This window comes from Ailuropoda melanoleuca, chromosome 2 (assembly GCF_002007445.2).
Source record: "Ailuropoda melanoleuca isolate Jingjing chromosome 2, ASM200744v2, whole genome shotgun sequence".
NCBI classification, from domain to species: Eukaryota; Metazoa; Chordata; class Mammalia; order Carnivora; family Ursidae; genus Ailuropoda; species Ailuropoda melanoleuca.
In genome coordinates this window covers 115,577,407-115,596,023 of record NC_048219.1, presented here as the reverse complement: position 1 = coordinate 115,596,023, position 18,617 = coordinate 115,577,407, and the positions used below count along the sequence as shown (strand labels likewise).

Genomic DNA, 18,617 nt, shown 5'->3' with positions numbered 1-18,617 from the left:
CAACATATGCTCTAAATTGTCCTAAATATATTTTAGTGTGTAAAATGTGATGGTGATCCAAATTTATTTTTTTGTAAAAGCTAGCTAATTTCCCCAATAATATTTGGTTGCATAAATTGCCCATTCTCTGTTGATTTTTGTTGTTACATTTTGAGGGCAGCTCTCTATAGTCACAAACACACATACCTGGAATATCCTACTTTGCTGATGATCTCTCGGTATATTCTGAATGAGCACTTTGCTGCTTAAATCATATTAACTTTATTATATATTTGGGATATTCCTCCTATTTTTTTTCCTTTTCAGATGTGAAACAAAGTTTTCAAATGAAAAGAATGAGCCTGATAAAGATTGAATAATTTGACTGAAGCTGTGTAAGAAGTGGCAGAATACAGATTAGGATGCTGATTTCTTATTACTCTGGGATATGGATAGTCTTCCACAAATAATTGAGTGTCAAGAATTTTAAGTTTGAAATCAAGGGGTTTCTTAATGGTGAGGCTTGGGGCCTGGGGAAAACTAGGGGAGAGAAGTGAGTTAGAGTCAACAAGAAGTATTTCGAGACATTTTATGATTTTTTTAATCACTTAATTCACATCCAAGGATGTATTTACAGAGTTGAGAAGGGTGTTTTAGGTAGAAGAAAAACCAAACTAATCTGTATTTCTATTTTCTCCAGATTCACTCACTGTTTTAAACTTTTGAAAACATTTGTTTCTCCTTGTGAATAAGAAATACACTATTGGCAAAATAAGTTGAGAATTTCAGGTATGGTTTCCCTTAGGTGCTTTTAAAATGGTTTTACCCATCCACATTTGACCATATCAGCAGTAAAAGAAATCTTGATTTTTATGCCCCCTGAGCTCTGCTGATTTACCAGTAGCTACTGGTAATGGTAGCTGGGAAGACACTGATTTGGGGTGAAAGTCTAGCAAATATATTACAGGTTGGGATTATCTTTAGAAAGGAAAACATGGTAAGATCATCATTATTCTCTACCTGAATTTGTCCAATAAGGCAGTTAAAGAAACTAGTATGTCGAAGAAACGTTTTATTCAGAATATTGGGAGTTATGCATGGACCAGCATTAATTAGGCCAACCAGAATAAGGCATCTAATTATGAAGTATTAGTGGAAAATATAGAGCTTAAATATTTGCCTTGTGATGTGAGATACAACTAAAAGGAATGCTATCAAAATGCAAAGTCAGAATTCATCAGCTTTTTAGTTTTCCTTTTCACATAGGTGAGGAGAACAGCTATTTTACTTCCCACTAAGGGCATCTGTGTCAAACCTTCAGTAGTTTTCTTGAAAATTGTTTCCTTGCTTCAAAAATCCCAGAATAGCTTGAAAGAGAATGAGTTGTCATTTGGGTATCAACATCCAGTCCCCCATTCTTAATTTTCCTTCCTGAGAAAAAAAAAATATAAACTTTTTATAGTGACTTGACTTTAGGAGAGATACTGCACACCCAGAGAGCACCAAGGTGAACGTGCCCAGCACAGTGATGTGCTCATCAGCAGACAAGTACAGGCACTGAAGGTGTTCAATTTGGAAAAGAGAATAGTTAGTGAAGTCATAATGCTTGACTGCAGAAAGCCATGATATGGAAGAAAAAGTCGACTTTTCTCTTGGAAATCCAGTTCCTGGAATTAGCCCAGAGACAGACTTTACCTCCACATGCAGAATTCAAGTTGTGAAAACAGATCAGGCTGCTTCAAAAGATTCATACGCATTACAGAAAATTTAGGAAAATGTAGACAAGTTGAAATAGAAAAAGAAAATCCCTCATAATTCCACCACTTAGGTATCACTGCTATTAATGTTTGGTTTTGATGTTTCCATATGTGTACCAGAAAAATATTGTGAGCATCTGTCAAGGTTATTAAATATTCTGGACACAAAAGGACCATGAATCCCCCATCAGGAGGTGTTTAGTGGTGGTAAGATTCTTCTATTAGGTGACAAATTGAACGATATCTAAAATGTGGTTTGGGCTCCCAGATTAAAATGAAAGAATGGACATTCTGGGAAAGTCAAACTATCATTTGAAATGAGGTAGGATAATACAGAATAACTGAGGTTTCTTCCCCACCCTTCCTTGTTCTTCTTACCTTTCCCCAAGATTCCCCGTGCTGCTGATTAGCAGCATTTTGAGCTCAGTGAAGGGATGATGGAGCAGAAGAACAGAGAACATGTTTTGGAGTTTTGCAAGAGTGGGCATGTGAATTCCAAGGACTGTATCTTTTGATTATAAAAGCCTAAGTGAGCACAGACTCAGACTTGCAGCCATGGCCTAACCAGTTTATTGGAAGGTAGATGAAGAGCCAGGCTACTCTGCTGCCAGACAAGAGAGTGGTTCTCTGGACTGGAAGAAGGAGAGTTAGAGAGAAAGGAGCTGAGACTTTGGTAAGGTCCCACAGAAGTAGTTCAGTCCTGAGCCCTTCCTATATCATTCCCTGAAGATACAGGCTGTTAGAAGGTTTGAGGATTCTGAGATCAGACAGGCTCAGATTCTTCTTAGGGAAAACCTAGGGATATAGTAAGATTCCAGAGTTTCTCATGTTCAATATATCAGAAATAGTTTGATAGAAATGCCTGCATCGTAGATCTACGTAAAGGTGACATAAGATAGCCTCACAGAATTCTGCCTGAACGGTTACTGAAACCAGATCTGGGACTGGAAGTTGGGGATGGTGACAGAAAACCAGAAGAGAATGAAGATCAGCTTGGACAGATGACAAGAGCCAGACAACTTTCTACCCTGCTTATCTACTGTATTATCTTTTTCCAGTAGAATGTAAACATCTTAAACATTAGGATTTCAGCTGTTTTTGTTTGGTGCTGTATCCCTAGACCAAGATTAGTATTTGGATCATAGTACTAGGTGCCTAACAAATATTTATTGAAAAGCTGTATAAATGGATGCTCTACCTGGCCCCAGCAAATGCTTAGGCTGTACATAGCCCTCCAGAACTAGGAATGACCCAGGAAAATGTCTAGGAGACACTCTGAGTTGACTAAATCATTTAGAAAAATGTGCCTTAAAAGGGAAATAGTTTTGATTATGGCACAATAACTACATTTCCTGCACTCCTGAGTTTCATACCTACTCTGTGATGATGAGAACATGAAGGCAGAGATGAAGAGAACGAGTATTTCTGGAGAGCTTGTTAAGGGGCTATAATTGTACAGCGTGCCTTTCCTTCATATGTACTATTGACAATGAGTTTCCAACATGTACCCAGTTTGAATAAAATTGGAGAAATGAACTTAGAATAGAATGTAATTTTTATCTGGTTTATAGTATGGATGTTAAAGATAATGATACCATCTAAAATCTGACCACCAAATTCCATTTTAGGTAAAATGTTCAATGTATCTGCAAAAATACAACCCCCTTCAAAATGTATATAATGCTTGGCTGAAAGACAGAAACTATTTATTTTGCTTTTACACACATAAATTTATAATCTGTACTGTGGTAGAGAAATAAAATGTGCCAGTTTCTACATATGTCCTTGTACATATGGATGTCAGACCAACTCATGATTCTATTGTTCCGCTCACCCATTTGTAATCATCTGTCATAATAAATTCTATGAGCAGGGTAAAATGTGTCATTTTTCAGGGACCATGATGGAGCAGTATACTGGGCCTTATAAAAGGGTCACCTAGTTTTCGGACCACTTATGGACCATTCCTATATTTACTAATTTGATAATGATGGTGGCTGCTTTGGATACAAAGATGGGCCACTTAGATTCCCTGCATAGCTATAGGAAATGAGGTTAGCAGATGGCTTCAATTGTCTTCTTCAAGGTTTACTTCAGCTGCAGTGAGCCACTTTGCCCGAGGGCACTGACTGACCCACTGCAGATATAAATGTGGCCATTTCCTCTCACTATGGGACAACACTGATGGGCTGCATGGACTCTAGAGCTCCCGGTGGAGTTGGCTGAGATTTTGTTTGGTACACATCTCTATTCAACTTCTTCCGCCCAATCCTATTCCCACAGTCTCCCTTCCCCAGAGGTCAATCCCTAGTAAATACCCTGTGTGTCAAACTCTATTTCAGGGTCTCCCTGTAGAGAACATAACCTGTGATTATTGGTTCCAAAAGTGGTCCAAGAAAGCCAGCACAAGATAGGGATTTGGAGCCGAGGCACTTGCTGCCTGGCTGGCAATGAAGAGTCTGTCAGCGGTGGCAGCCAAGTGCAGTTGGGTCTTGGCACAGGGTGTCAGTCCAATTGTTAAAACTCTCACTGGTGGTGAATTGAGATGTTATATCCATGAAGGAGAGACTAGTAGTTGGTGTAATGTATTAAACATTTAAAAATAATGGTGGGAGTTTGTGGATAGTAACTGCAAGATCAATGAGATTGAAGGCCTATTGCTAAGCACCATTGATACTCTACAAAAATGTTATTTGCAGTTATAGGGCTTTTACCTTGTAAATCAGGGTTGCCTATAGGAATGTCCATTATAGAACTAGGCTATTGGACAACTGTGAGGATGGTAAAACACTGAAATAATAGAGGCCAGATGGTAGGACTTAATTGCTAGAAGCCAGGTAGATGCACTTACAATAAGCAGCAGGGGCCAGGGGCAGCCAAGGGGACCTGGCTCACAGAGAATTATGAAGATGGTTAATAGAATATGGGATCCCCAAGAACAAAGTAAATGGGCAGCCAACAAAGATATTATTCAGCTTGTATCACCATATTAGGATGATATATCTAGTCATTGTTTGGGCTGCTGCTGCTCCTCAGCACTTGGGGCTTCTCATCCAGGGACCAGCAGGCCAGAAGGTGACCATCTAGGCAGGGTTCGTTAACCCTGATCAAGTGGAGGAGGTTGGGTTGCCGTTATACACCAGGGACAGGGAGTAATATGTGTGACATCCAGATGATCCACATGGCGTCTCCACGTTCTTTGTCACCCAGCTGTGACAGAGATGGTTAATGCATAGGGCAGTGATCCTCAAGAAGACATGGTGATCAGAGTTTGGGCCCCCCAGAGATGAAGGCCTGAGTTGTTGCAGTAGGTCAGCCAGCATGACCAGCAGAGGTGATAACTGAGGGTGAGGGGAACTAGAAGAGACTTTGGAGGAGGGAGAAAATGCCAGTCATGGGCTGGGGCCCAGTTGCAGCTGCTATGCCTTGCGTTCATCCTACTAAAGTTTTTTCTTCAAAGGTTTCGTCAGGAATTGAGGCCTGCTGGAGTCCTGGGGAACTGCCCCCAAAACATACACAAAGAATGGATTTACACAGCACAAGGGGTGCACTATGGTGGACACAAGATGTGCTGCCTAAGTGTCTCCTCAAGGAAGGACTATTACTCCAGCTGTAGGTGTTAGTCAGCAGTGAGCTTCAGTGGTCTGGCCCTGCGAAATGTGCCTCAGCTGAAGAGAGCCTAACCCCAAGAGTCTTAGAGACAGCCCACAGCCAATGACTAATCACAGTGGGGGTAAATAGGCCAAGCCATTTTGGTTCATCTGGAGACAACTCTGATGGGCATAGGTGCTCCAGAACTCCTGTGGGTTGGCCAGACTTTGTTGGGCCATATCATAGTTGGCCTTCTCTTTCTTCCTCATCTTGTTCCACTCCTTCCGTTGGTGTTCACAGATAACCATCATCATGTGAAATCCAACCTGTGATTATAGTCAGGATCTCTGGGGAATCAGAGAACTTCTAGTAAAAAGAGAACTGCTTCAGAAAAGGAGACCTAAAATCTAGTTCAGAGTCTAGCTCTGACCAGTTCTGCGTTCATCAATCATTCCCTTCCACTCCAAATTCAAGTTTTATCATCAACAAAACTGGGATGAAACCTACAAACTTCTGGTTATAAAATAAATCGTGGAGATAAAAAGTACAACATAGGGAATATAGGCAATAATATTGTAGTTAATGTTGTAAGGGAAACAAACAAACCTGGGATAAAGCCATCGTGCCCTGTGTATAGTACTTCATATTTTCCAAACTTGTTCTCGTCATTCTAGAGCAGAGATTCTCAATCCTGGCTGCATGTTAACATCATGGGTGGGGCATTCTAAGCCATATCAATATCCAGGACTCACCCACAGAGAATCTGTTGCATTTGGCCTGCAGTGAGGTCTGGGTATGATAAAAACGCTTTGTGTGATTATTTGTGTCTGGGATGAGAACTACTTCTTTAGGGAGAACCTGGAATCTCAGAATCTTAAGTTCTTATTTTCCATGTATTGACGATGTGGTCTTAGAAAGTCCTGAGCAGTTCTCTGAGCCTCAAATTCCTTGTCTAGAAAGTGAGGTTAATGGTAAAACTGACCTCTGGAGTTGTTTTGAAGATTAAATGAAAGTGTATGCAAAACTTTTCACAAATTATAGAAATGTTAATTTTTGTCATATGTGATAACATTTACTTCTGTCAATTGTTAGTTTATAAACAAGGAAAGGGAAATTAGGACTCATAGGTTATCCACTTTGGCTAGAGTTTTTGAAAGAGCAAAGAAATTGCACAGAGATCCTGGTTTAGTTTCCAGGATGGAGGCCTAGGTCTCTGAGTTTCTAAAAAGCATCACAGGCAAATCTGGGGCCTGCACACCAGATTTGCCTGTGATGCTTTTTAGAAACTCAGACACTTTAAAGACTTTTGACTAAATGACCTGTCTAAAGTTCACACAGCCAATTAAGTAAAAAAGTCAAGACTCAAATCTCGACTTTTCTAGGCCTCTCTTGAGTTTTCTCTGCTATCATTCATACTGAGTTTTCATTCTTGCACATATATCTTATCATAAATTATGTGTTAGTCATGAACTATAATAATAGAGATAAGGGATTTTGAATTTAAAACATTGTATAATATAATGTACTGTGGTTATTAAATATTAAAATAATTACTCCTATTCCATTAGAACTAAACCATGTGATTTGTGCGCTTTTAATGACTAAAAGGTGAAACTTTATAGGTAACATAAGATATTTTTAAGATTATGTGAACCAAGCATAAATTAAACAAAGTGACACCAAGGCTGAAATAATGTAAGCAAGCATAAAATGAAACATTTCGGGGAAGTCAAAGTCGAGTAATGTACTGCAACCGTCCTGTTCCCCTGTCTTGAACACTGACTTAATTTGGCATCACAAAGGAAGAGAATAGCATAAAGACAGAGAAAAGATAAATAGAGAAATGAAGATCATTTTAGTGTGATCATGACCAAGCCATTCATATTTCTCATATAGCCTGGAAACAATCTCATACTTATTGGAAGATGTGACCTTTAAATGTTCCTTACTTGCAAAAAGACAAATATTCTAGTAGCCGAGTGTGAGCTTATGGAGTCATCTGTCCTGCCTGCTCTACGATTGGAGGCTACTGCGGGGAGAGTGCAAATTGTAGATGAGCAAATGTGTTACTTATTCTTTTCATTTGCAGACTTAGGGTAAGCTTCCGTTGACAGTTCCCTGATTTCTTTAACATAGCAAATCTTTAATCAGTCTAGAAATGTTAAAATGTGATTTTTTACAGTGAATTGACCTGAGTTGAGTACTTGAGTTGAAATGTGCATTTTTCCCCCCTCAAAAGCTGACTTGTAGGGAAAAAAAATCAGATATTCTATGATATACTTTGCCTTAGTGACAAGATGTTTTTGGGGAAATCATCCAAGCTTGAAATAAAATCTTTATTGAAAGTAATTCTACATTCATGCCAGTCAGATACGTTGTAGGATTAGACCAGATATCCCAGGGGAAAACTGCAGTATATGCACCGGGCAGAGTTGATTATTTGGACCTCCTGTCAGTTCTTAACTTCCTGACAATGGCTGAAGCATTCACGGCCGCTACAACTCTGTTTTCATCTTTATTTTGAGAGAAAGTTAATACACTTTACCTTAACTACACCAAATGTACTGGAAAATGACCCAGTAATAAGATACACCCCGCCTACCACGTGATATCTGTATGTAGAGAGCATTTAGTTGTGCATTTTAAGGACAAAAATATGAGCAGCAAATGACTGAAAGATATTGCGATAATTTTTTCTAGTTGAACTTTTAAACTTTTCTGGCAAAGCGTCCTGTGTCTTGTCTTAAAATGTGTATATATATACATATATATATATATATATATATATATATATATAATCATGGAGCCAAGTAAATGATTTTCATTTTAATTTACTTTCAAATGGCAGGGCAGCCTTTATTATTATTATTACAATTAAGGAGTAATTAGGTTATCAATGTTATTTGATGTCAAAAAGAAAGACACAGGTGTGTCAGGTGACATTTACTTCAACTTAGGGAATCAACAACAGCTTAGGATGTTGCTTTTGGAAAAATCATAGAATTTTTGGGGGGGCATAATTTACACTGTAACTAAAGAAGGGAGAAAAAGACATACCTTCAAATTCAGACTTATATTCTGATTCATTGTGAAGACAACACATCATTGTAGTTCTAGAGGAAAGGAAAAGACATGACCCCCAATAGAAGTCTGATAATAACCACGTTCATTTAAAAATTCAGAACTTAATTTTATAATTCTCATTTTTTGGTTGTATAATCTAAAATTCATTGCTGTCACATCATCAAAGAATGGAGCAAGAAGATGAAGTGGTCCATGACTCAAGTTTAAGGACAGAAATGATAGTCTAGTATCATGCTCCCAAAAGTTATAACCTACTCCCTTAGACAAAGAAGTCTCAATGTGAAAAGAATACGTGTTCTGAGAAACGTATTGCCTATCCGAGCAATGCACTGGTTAAAAAAGTTAAGTTAAAACTTAAGTTTAAAAAACTTTGTATTTAAATTTAAAAGGATCATAAATGACCTTCAGTGGATGACTGGATAAGCAAACGGTTGGACATACTTTGGAATATCATTCAGCGATAAAAAGGAAAGAGCCATCAAACCATGAAAAGATGTGAAGGAATCTTGAAGGCATATTACTTAGTGAAAGAGGCCAGTCTGATAAGGCTGCATACTGTATGCAAGTATCTGGCACTCTGGAAAAGGCAGAACTCTTGGATAGTAAAAGATCAGTGGTTGTCAGGAGTCAGCAGGGAGGGGGAGAGGGAGAAGCAGGCAGAGCACAGAGGATTTTTAGGGCAACGAAACTGTTCTGTATGATACTACACTAGGGGATACGTGTCACTATACATTGTCAAAATCTATGTAATCTACAACAGTAAGAGTGAACCTTAAGGCAAACTACAGACTTTAGTTAGTAATAATGTATTGGTATTGGCTCATCAATTTCAGCAAATGTACCACACTAATGCAAGATGTTAATAATAGGGCAAACTGTGTGTGTGTGCTGGGGGAGTACATGGGAACTCTTTATAGTTTCTGCTCAGGTTTCTATAAACCTAAATCTGTTCTGAAAAATAGAATCTATTAATTAAAAAAATAAAAAAAAAGAAAAAAAGATAACGACAGCAGATTGCATACATTCAGGGTCCAGAGGTCAGTTTCCCTGCTCATCTATCCTTATGGCCACGCACATCTGAATTTCTTTGCACTTTGTGTCGTTCACCATATCTGAAACCATATTTAAGCCTGTTTCTGCTAAGGAGCCTTTAAAAATTGTATTCTGATCACTTCCTTATTTGCTTTCTTGGCATTTAAACATTCAGATTGTATTACATTGTTGTTGACGTGTTTTATTTTTATCTCTAAGTTATTTCATGCACATATGTTTTATCTCCCTCAATTAGATTGCAGAATCTTTGACTTTAGGTGGTATGTCACCTTCAGCTTTACTCCTGTTTTCCCTTGCAGTGGAAAGTTTAGGCATTCTATAACTTCTTATGATTATAGTTTTTATTTTATAGGTGGTTGAAAGGGTAAGATTTTTCCTCATCTGGATGCCTTTTTGCTCCAGCATAAAGGGAGGTAACCTGAACAGAAATGAGGAACTCCCCCATATTATTCCATCTACAGTTGCAACAAAGCTGTCCACAGTCCTCCTGAGGTGCAAGAAGGAGAGCCAGTTCATCAGCTAGGATGTTAAGTCTCTTTCCATGTCATTCCTCCTTCCTTTTCTACTTTCTCCCGTCTTCTCTTTTTTTTCCTGTCTCTGGGAAAAATTACAGAGAATGACCAGAGAATATAACTGGGAAATTCAACAATCGAAAAGTAACATGTAGATGAGTTTTTTTGGAAAAGGAAATTTCGGTAAGTGCAAAACATCATCCTCGAATGCGCCATTTTCAAAGGTTTTATGAGGTAATATGAAATTACATTAGGTTAAGGTGTCAAAAATAGAATGCAGGCGTTAGGAGGTTTGTCAAGTTGGAAAGTCTTCCTGACAGATAACGTCTACATCACCCAAGTGAGAAAGAATCCATTTCACTGACCTATAGGATTGTGTAGTGATCCGGGAGGCCTACCCGCCCAGATTACCACAGATACCTGGAGGAAAAGGTGATTCCGTGAGGAAGCTTTCATCTCGTTAGTGTCCATCCATTTCACTGCTCGGATGGAAGATCAACCTGTACAAAGAAACGGAAAGCCTGCCTTTCTCCCCTGACTCCACTTTCTACCATGTGCAGGACTTGAGGGATTCACTTAGCCTTCCTCAGCAACGACCTCCCCTTTTGGAAATGTAGATGGTTGGGCTGGACGATTTCTGATTGCCTGAGCTCCAAACCCTATTGCTGAGCAATGTAACCTAAAAAAAAAAAAAAAAGTCTAAACCCTTTTTTCTTCCTCAAACTTGAAATAATTTGTAAGGAAGTTGACAAGTTTGGCAGCACATGGCAAGCATAGCCATATATAAGGGAACCTTGAAATGTTAGGGGTTTCAAGTAATATTTTACATTATGTGTGTATACTTTCATGTATATGTTTACACATACTTTATATGTTATGTAAAGGGTGTGTATGTATATCTTTATAATAAGATATACATTTATTTATTAAAATAAAGAATGTAACAAAAAGGCAGACACGGGATTTTTAAGGAAACAGACATGAGCCTCCTGTTCTCTTGGAAGCATAAGGGTGTGTCTGTAGTCTGCATTTTTGTTTTCATAACACCTATGAAAGAATGGTGGCAAGGGACCAAGAGACCCACTCTGGCAGAGGACGATACACAGGTTTGCTTTACCTGGCTGATGCTGGCTGTCTGCTCCGCAGGGAAGGACCCTGACGTTGAAGCTGAAGTGTGCAAGGGTGATGTGAACAACAATAATGCCTACATGGGATTTGGATGGAGAATGGTAGCATATGTGCCAGGAATGTGCCATTCAGTGGAAAAGTCATTTCAAAAGGAAATCAGATACATCCACAGAAGTAATACCAGGTATCCCTGGATGAGAAGAATCTGGGAACATGAGAAGCAAGCTGCTGGGGGGGATTTGAACCAAGTTACCCTTAAGTGAGTACAGAAAAAAAAAAGAGAGAGAGAGAGAGAGAAAATTATAGCTGTATAGAGGTGTCAAAGTAGACAAATAGTGAATTTAGAAATATATTAGAATTTGTTTTCAAAGAGAACTATTTGAAACAGATTTAAGGAACTATATATAAAAGAGATATGCTTAGATGATCCCCCAGATTAACACACACATACCTGCTTCGTTTTAAAAAAAATGTACAATATTCATAATATGGATATTTAAAACCCAGTTCCCAATGGATGTACATTACCCCTCCACATCACCCCCATGTTCTGTTGACCTTAGAATCATCGAAAGATCAAGCCTTTCTGTGGCTGTATGCACACATTGAAGACAGAGTCATAGAAAGGAAAAAATATAGTCTCTTAATGGTTAAAAAAAATCTACTAATGTCAGTTGTTAAGTGGTAATTTTATTAAACAGTGATAATAGAAAGAGGGAAGATATACAAGGCTGCTGAATAGAAGGGTCAATGGATTCTATTTATTTTGTGTTTATACATTTGTACTCCTGCATGGCGCCTCCTCGAAATGCCTTATCTGGAAGGATTACTAATATGACAACACTCCTGATTTATGGAAGCCCAATTAGGTTAAACAGTTTGATTCATTTCAATTGGATAAAAAAATCTCTTGTTGAATCTGAATTCTTGCTTTGCAATGAACACAAACTCACACTCATTATTACTTATGGTGCTTTTCTTTATGGATGAAGTGCTTCCCAGCCAAGTAGCAGTAGTCACCAGCTGATGACCATAAGGAAAGGCAAACACTGTCAGTAGAATAACATCCTTAGCCAAGTGTTTATGTTGGATACATATACAATACATAACTGTTCTTAACTAATGATACAAAGTCGGCCTCCCCGAGTTTCTCCCTTTGTATTATTTCTTGCCACCCATGTGTTGAGCAAGATTTTCTCAGGACCTAAGCCCCACCCTTAAAGTGAGTTCTGCTTTTTTGCAAGCTGGATTTATTCTTTCTAGCTTCCAAGTGAATATCATGCATCAAATAGCTGTGAGTTAGTTATAAATACAATTGTGGTGATGTGACTGTTAATGTAGTTTCCAGAGGTGCTTAATTTATGTACAGAGTATCTTAAACAAATAAATGATCTGGATAATTTGGTATTTTTAAATGCTGTCCTTTATAACCTTTTCTTTATGTTTTCTTTCTAAACTTATTGATTTATTATATTCTCAATGAAGATATTTTTTTCTTTTCCCCTGTAGGCAAGGAAAACATCTACATCTTCCTAATAAGAACTTTATTTTCTTTCTTCTTCTTGCTCCAACTTTCCTTGTTTTAAATTTTCTCTAACCTACAACCTGGAATTTTCTCTTCAGTTGGCTAAAATAATGTTTTACTGGGATTCTTCTGACCAGATATTTGCTTGATAGGTTCAGCACCAAGCTGCAGGATCTTCCAAGCTACTGGGATGGAGGAGTAAGGCATTGGACATTAGGGGTGAGGTGAAGGCAGCTACATTAGACAGAAGCTGGTGCAGTCCACAATATGACTCTAGGGGCTACAAGAAAAGAGTCAGTACAGAGATCACAAGAAGCTAGGGCAGCACAGGTTGGTAAAATCACTTTTAAAAGCCCATGGCCAGTATGTTGACTAATACAACAAAATAAAAATTAAAAAAGAAAAAAAATGAAAAAAATAAAAATAAAAGCCTATGGCCAGGAGATGAGCAATATTTGTAGGAACAACATGGTGATTGTTTAAGTCAATATGCCACCATCAGCAGACATACCCTTACTTATTTTCCCCAACAGAAGCCATTAGAGATAGGTGCTATTAATATACCCATTTTAAAGGTGGGAAACTTGAGGCTTAGGCAGGTTGTCTAGTGTCACAAAGAAATGGTTGTGCCAAGATTTAAACCCACATCATTTGGGTGCAGAATCCAACCTGTTCTTCTATCGTTGTTCCTCTGTCCTTCTCATACCTCATTGATTTTTCTGTTTGCTGTTAGTCCTGGGTCTCTTTACTTTCTAGTCAGATAGCCCTTGTCTCTGTACCCAAAGCTCTGAGCCAGCCTGTCCCCCTCCTTCCCCTAGTCCCAGCTCACTTAACCCCAGCCTGGGTAAGAGCCCCAGGCCCCTTGCTTTCCTGGCAGGAGAATAAAGACAGCTGGCAGTGAGAAAAGTCTGTGAAGGAGAATATGAGCACAGTCGTGGTTATGGCTTTGCTGTCTGAGAACTCCCTCTGTCAGGGAACTGTGTTGGCTTCCCACACTTGCTACATGGACAGATGTTTTCAATTATTATCACTGACAAGCCTCCAGGCCAGGTTCTGTTCTGATTGGCTGTTCCTGGACTCAGAGGGGAATAAAGGAAACTGAGGCTAGGACACAAAACACCTCAGTCATCACTTTAATCATGTTTCTCCAAAGCAACTGGTTGAGTTGGACAGTTCACCCAGAATTGGAATCCTTTTGTAAACACAGAGTCAATTTCCTTTTAAACCTTTCTTTCATTCTGGTTTCAATTTTTCTGCCCATAGTTCTTCTGACATTATAAGAGAGTGAGACATTTGTCATTTCTTTACCAATTCTTTCCTTTTGTTGTTCTTCCAGAGTTTCGGGTACATAACTAGAATATAGCGGAAGTTGCGATTCAGTGAAATTTAACTTGATACTGCTAGACGTGGCATTGCAAAGTAGTCTGCAGAAATGACTTAGGTCTCCTCTGGAATCACTGAGAGCATCTGATGTTTCCATCTATAGTAACCTGAGGATGTTGTACCCTATGTCAGAAGCTATTTCTCACGTATGTTTTGCACTAAACACAGGGTTTCTGGAAGCCATTTGACACACCCCTCCTGCATTACTGGGACTGTTGTCTGCCATTCTAGCTAATAATTTTATCAGCTCTAATTATCCTGATTTCCTTTCTTACCATCTCTCTTGTGTCCTCAGAAGAGCCAATGATCAACCGATCCCGAGGGAGATCTTAGAGAAGTCTCGGCATGGTCAATAATAGAAAAGAATGTAGACATGGTTCTCACAAGCCACCCTGACATTCTCCCCTCTGAATACTTTCTCCTTCAATGGGAGTAATTATATTTGGTACTACTCGGTCTCTAACCTTTCATTGTTTATTCCTCCCTTCCTGTTTCTATAAATTAGGAGGGAAAACTAGACCATCAGGTGGATTAAAGCTTTTTAAATTCGTTTTTATTCCCCATTCTTTTTGTCGTTTATCTGGCTAGAAAAAAATGTATTCAAGATGCTTCAGTGTTTCTGCATATTAGTTTTATGTTCTTTTGATGTCCTGAAATTAGGTTTGTGTGTGGTCCATCTTGCTCAAGACGCCAAACTGCCTTGTCTCGGCTGCCATGTTAAAAACAATCCCAGCAGACATGCAAGTCATTAAATGTATTTGGTAAAACAGACAAAATCCATAGACGATCCTGAAGGCTTGTGTCTCTATTTTAATTTCTGAAAAATGTCTCCTTGACTTTCAAACTAAACTTTTTATTTTAAGCCCAAAGGTAAAATATTATAAGATGTTAATTCATCCTTTTCAAAAAAGGCACATGAGGGTTAAAACATATGCTTTCTTCTTCACTCAGAAAAAAAAAATCATTCCAACCTTTTGGGGGGATCACATATAGCTCTAAAACAGCTGAAGCTAAAAACATCAAAGTTGGCATGACTTCAGTTATCACTGAATCAGGAAGATCAAGCCAAGTTTTTGAAGAAAATGGTTGAGCATTTTAAAAATAAAAGAAGTTAAAATGCTCTCTCTGAGCATGCTCAGTGGGAGATTTTTAAATATTTTCTTTAGGTTGGCTTTATTTTGCTCATCACTTTGGAAACATTTCAACAAACGCTATCTAATTAGTCTTCATTAATATTGTTCACTAATGCCTTAGCCAAGCCCCAAGTGTCTGTCACCTGCTAAGGTGACTTTTTCATCATGTATGCCAAGGGGCCACTACTGCTCACGGCCTGTGTGTTGCCTTGGTCTCTTACCTCTCTGTCGCTGTTTGGTTCAGTGATTGGGGTGGTACCAGTATGGGAGAGGGGGATGAATGATTGGGTGTTCACGTCATTTTACAACAATTCAGAACATTGAATATAGGGGGTAAATCTTGCCAGTTTTATTTTTCTCTCTCAATCATCCACAGTTTCAGTATGTCCCCAAAAATTGAATAGGACGGTTTTAGTCTTTGAAAAACAAGAGGCAGGTTAAATAAACTCTCAAGCATATAAATATGGTCCTCAAACTGGAAACTGAATAGACCTGGTGCTCACGGTTCCCCAAGAGGATTTCATTCCCTTTTAGGCATTAAGCAGATCATGCTGTGCCACTGACAGTTTGGGGCCTGCATTTATTTTGCAATAAGACAGTAAACTGCCCCTGCTTTACCTGGGATGAGGCAAACTGACAGACCAGGAGAATTGTTGACACTGTACTTGTTATCACTGCCATCCGACTCAAAATGTAAATTTCTCAAGTGGTATCAACAGCCTGGTGAGAATATTGCTTCTTATAGAGCTCTTTTACTAGTTTCAACACTGACTGCAATTTCAAGAATTTTCTTTACTGGAGTTCACAGTGAAATCCTCCAATAGCGTTTTTCAATGGAGGAAATATCTTGCATGTATAATAGCCCAAGGGAATTGCCTCGCTGGTGAGATTACCTCTCTACCTGTCTAAATAGCATTGAATCTATAAATTGTCAAGAGGTAGATTCCGACGTGACTGTTGTTCAGAATAGGCAGTCAGACAGTGATAGCCAGAAGGGTTGGGACAATACAGGGGTAGCCCAGTAGCCTGCTTGCAGGTCACTTTAGTTATATAAATCCACACCTAAGTTAAAAAGATACAATTATGCTCAGTGTATGGATTCAAGTATACTAGGAAAAAACCATTTTAATAACTGGCAATGGAATTCCTCTTAAGGGAGAAAAAGCATCTTTTTTTCTTTCTTTCTTTCTTAACAAAACATTTTGCTGGACCATTTTTGTTGAGGAAAAAAATCCATAGAACACAGAAAAAGTTAACCAAATTCTCTGTATAAAACATGAAATGAACTGAGGAAGGTTGTATGCAAAAAGAATGTGAAAGAAGAGCTTTGGGGCAGAGTGACATGGTGGGAAGTGGGAGGCCCAATGGAAAAGACAACCCATGAAATTTTTTTAGTGGTATGGAGAGGATGGCCAAGGTGCATTTTAGTAATGGGGATGCCTATCATTTAAGTTTAAATTTTAAATCGTGTGCTAGGCTGGGTGTGATGTAATCTTTCCATCCTCCATGAATCTTCAGCAAGCGTCTACCAAGTGCTATATCCTGGAGCAAGCTTTTGGAAAGCAAAGCAAAGGAATTGTCAAGGTCAGGGACCACTGGCAAAGTGGTGAGACGTGCGTCAGTTGTGGGTTCAGCTGAAGCAGGAAATCAGGCCAGAAACAACTAGATGCAAGGTAAATCCTTTCCGAAAACCTGAGAGACACTGGGTTTCTAGTTTGATAAGGATTGGAGGTTTGAACTCATTTTATTTTAAATTTGATAGGAATGATGATGGAGACTGACAAAGGAGATTTCCTAAGGATTCTCGGTGTCATCGCTTGCCTGCCTCAGCTGTACCCGTTTCTTTGGAAGAGCCAATGGATCCTGCCAGGCATGACTGATTCCAGCAAGCAGCAGGACTGAGCTGTGTGCTCCCAGTTCTCCCAGATGACACTTCTGCCTGTGGTTTTGATTCTTGGTTCTGCCTTTCATTTCCCCTTGAGGACCAGAGCCCAGCTCTGAACCCCAGATGGATTGCTGGGCAGCTCAACTATCTCACCTAATTTTTGCCAGCTCCTTTTTGCTAAGACTACTGTCTCTTTCTGCTCTCTAGAACGGGTATCTTTGCCTGTCCCCAAACACAGGTCACAGAGCCTTCCAAGATAGAGTTGGCCGAACTGGGCTCTCTTGTCCCATTATGTGGATCATTCTTTTCAGCTTAAAAACCATTAGTGATTTTCTATTGCCCGTTAGGCAAAATCCCAGTTCCTTACTAAGGCACACTAGTTCTTTCATAACCTGGTTCCAGCTTCTCTTTCCAGTTCCCTCTCACCTCCATTCAATGTTCTCCATAAGCACTCACCAGAATATTCCTTTTTCTCCCAGTGGGTAGACGTGGCCATATTTCCTTATGGTTGTTTGGACCAGGGGTGGAGGCTTGAACCAAGGAATGGGACCAAACACAGTGTCTTTCTTGGCACCTAAACTCGGTGTTAGGAAGGATGCTCTAGTCTGTGCAAATGGCTGGGAATGTAAGTTCTTTACAGAGTGGAACGTATGATTTGGATTGTGTAACTATTTCAATTCATGGACTAAGAACAACAAATTAAAAAGAATGCCTTGGCTCATAAATCTTTTTCTAACCAAAGGTAATGATTAAACTTTAAATTGTTATTTACACCAAAATATTGATATTATAATGACTACAGAAGACATATTTCACATAAATGGTGAAATCAGGGTGTGTGGGTGGCTCGGTCGGTTAAGCATGGAACTCTCAGTGTCCTGAGATTGAGCCCCAAGTCCGGCTGCCAGCTGAGCAGGGAGTCTGCTCCTCTCTCTCTTCCACTCCATCGGCCCCTCCCCACCTCTCCCGTGCGTGCATTCTCTCTCTCTCACTCACTCGCTCTCTCTCACTCAAAAGAAATAAATAAAATCTTCAAAAAAATGGGAAAGTAAGGGGCGCCTGGGTGGCACAGCGGTTAAGCGTCTGCCTTCGGCTCAGGGCTTGATCCCGGCGTTATGGGTTCGAGCCCCACATCAGGCTCCTCTGCTATGAGCCTGCTTCTTCCTCTCCCACTCCCCCTGCTTGTGTTCCCTCTCTCGCTGGCTGTCTCTATCTCTGTCAAATAAATAAATAAAATCTTTAAAAAAAAATGGGAAAGTCAGTCAATCTCCATGATGCTCCAATAGAGAACTGGAGGTTGTACAAATCTAAGGAATTGATCTGGTTCAAGTCACCTTTAACCAGCAAGCCATCCTATACATTACTGGTGTCTGCTGGGTGGCCGGTGATGAGAAAAATCCAACTTCTAACATGCAGTTGAGGATTGGAATATGCTTTTACTGCTTAGGACTCTTTAATACCTCCCAGACCACAGTGGAAGGCATGTGCCTTCTGGATTTGACCAATTCTGCATGATAGCTTATTTTCTACTCTCATCATAAAAGTTAACTTTCTGAGGTACAGATTGAACTACTTCCAATACTCTTC

At 39.3% G+C, this 18,617-nt stretch overlaps 1 protein-coding gene across 3 annotated transcripts in view; it reads right to left on the bottom strand.

The window, feature by feature from the left end:
* ARHGAP15 (Rho GTPase activating protein 15) overlaps nucleotides 1–18,617 on the bottom strand; it is a 594,053-nt gene that overhangs the window by 10,911 nt on the left and 564,525 nt on the right. The window contains exon 16 of one of the 3 annotated variants that reach the window (XM_034643265.1): nucleotides 8,385–8,440. The exons of the other annotated variants lie outside the window; for them this stretch is intronic. Within the exon in view, the coding sequence (XP_034499156.1) occupies nucleotides 8,385–8,440 (56 nt within the window). The remainder of the gene's footprint in view (nucleotides 1–8,384; nucleotides 8,441–18,617) is intronic. 3 annotated transcript variants of the gene reach the window in all.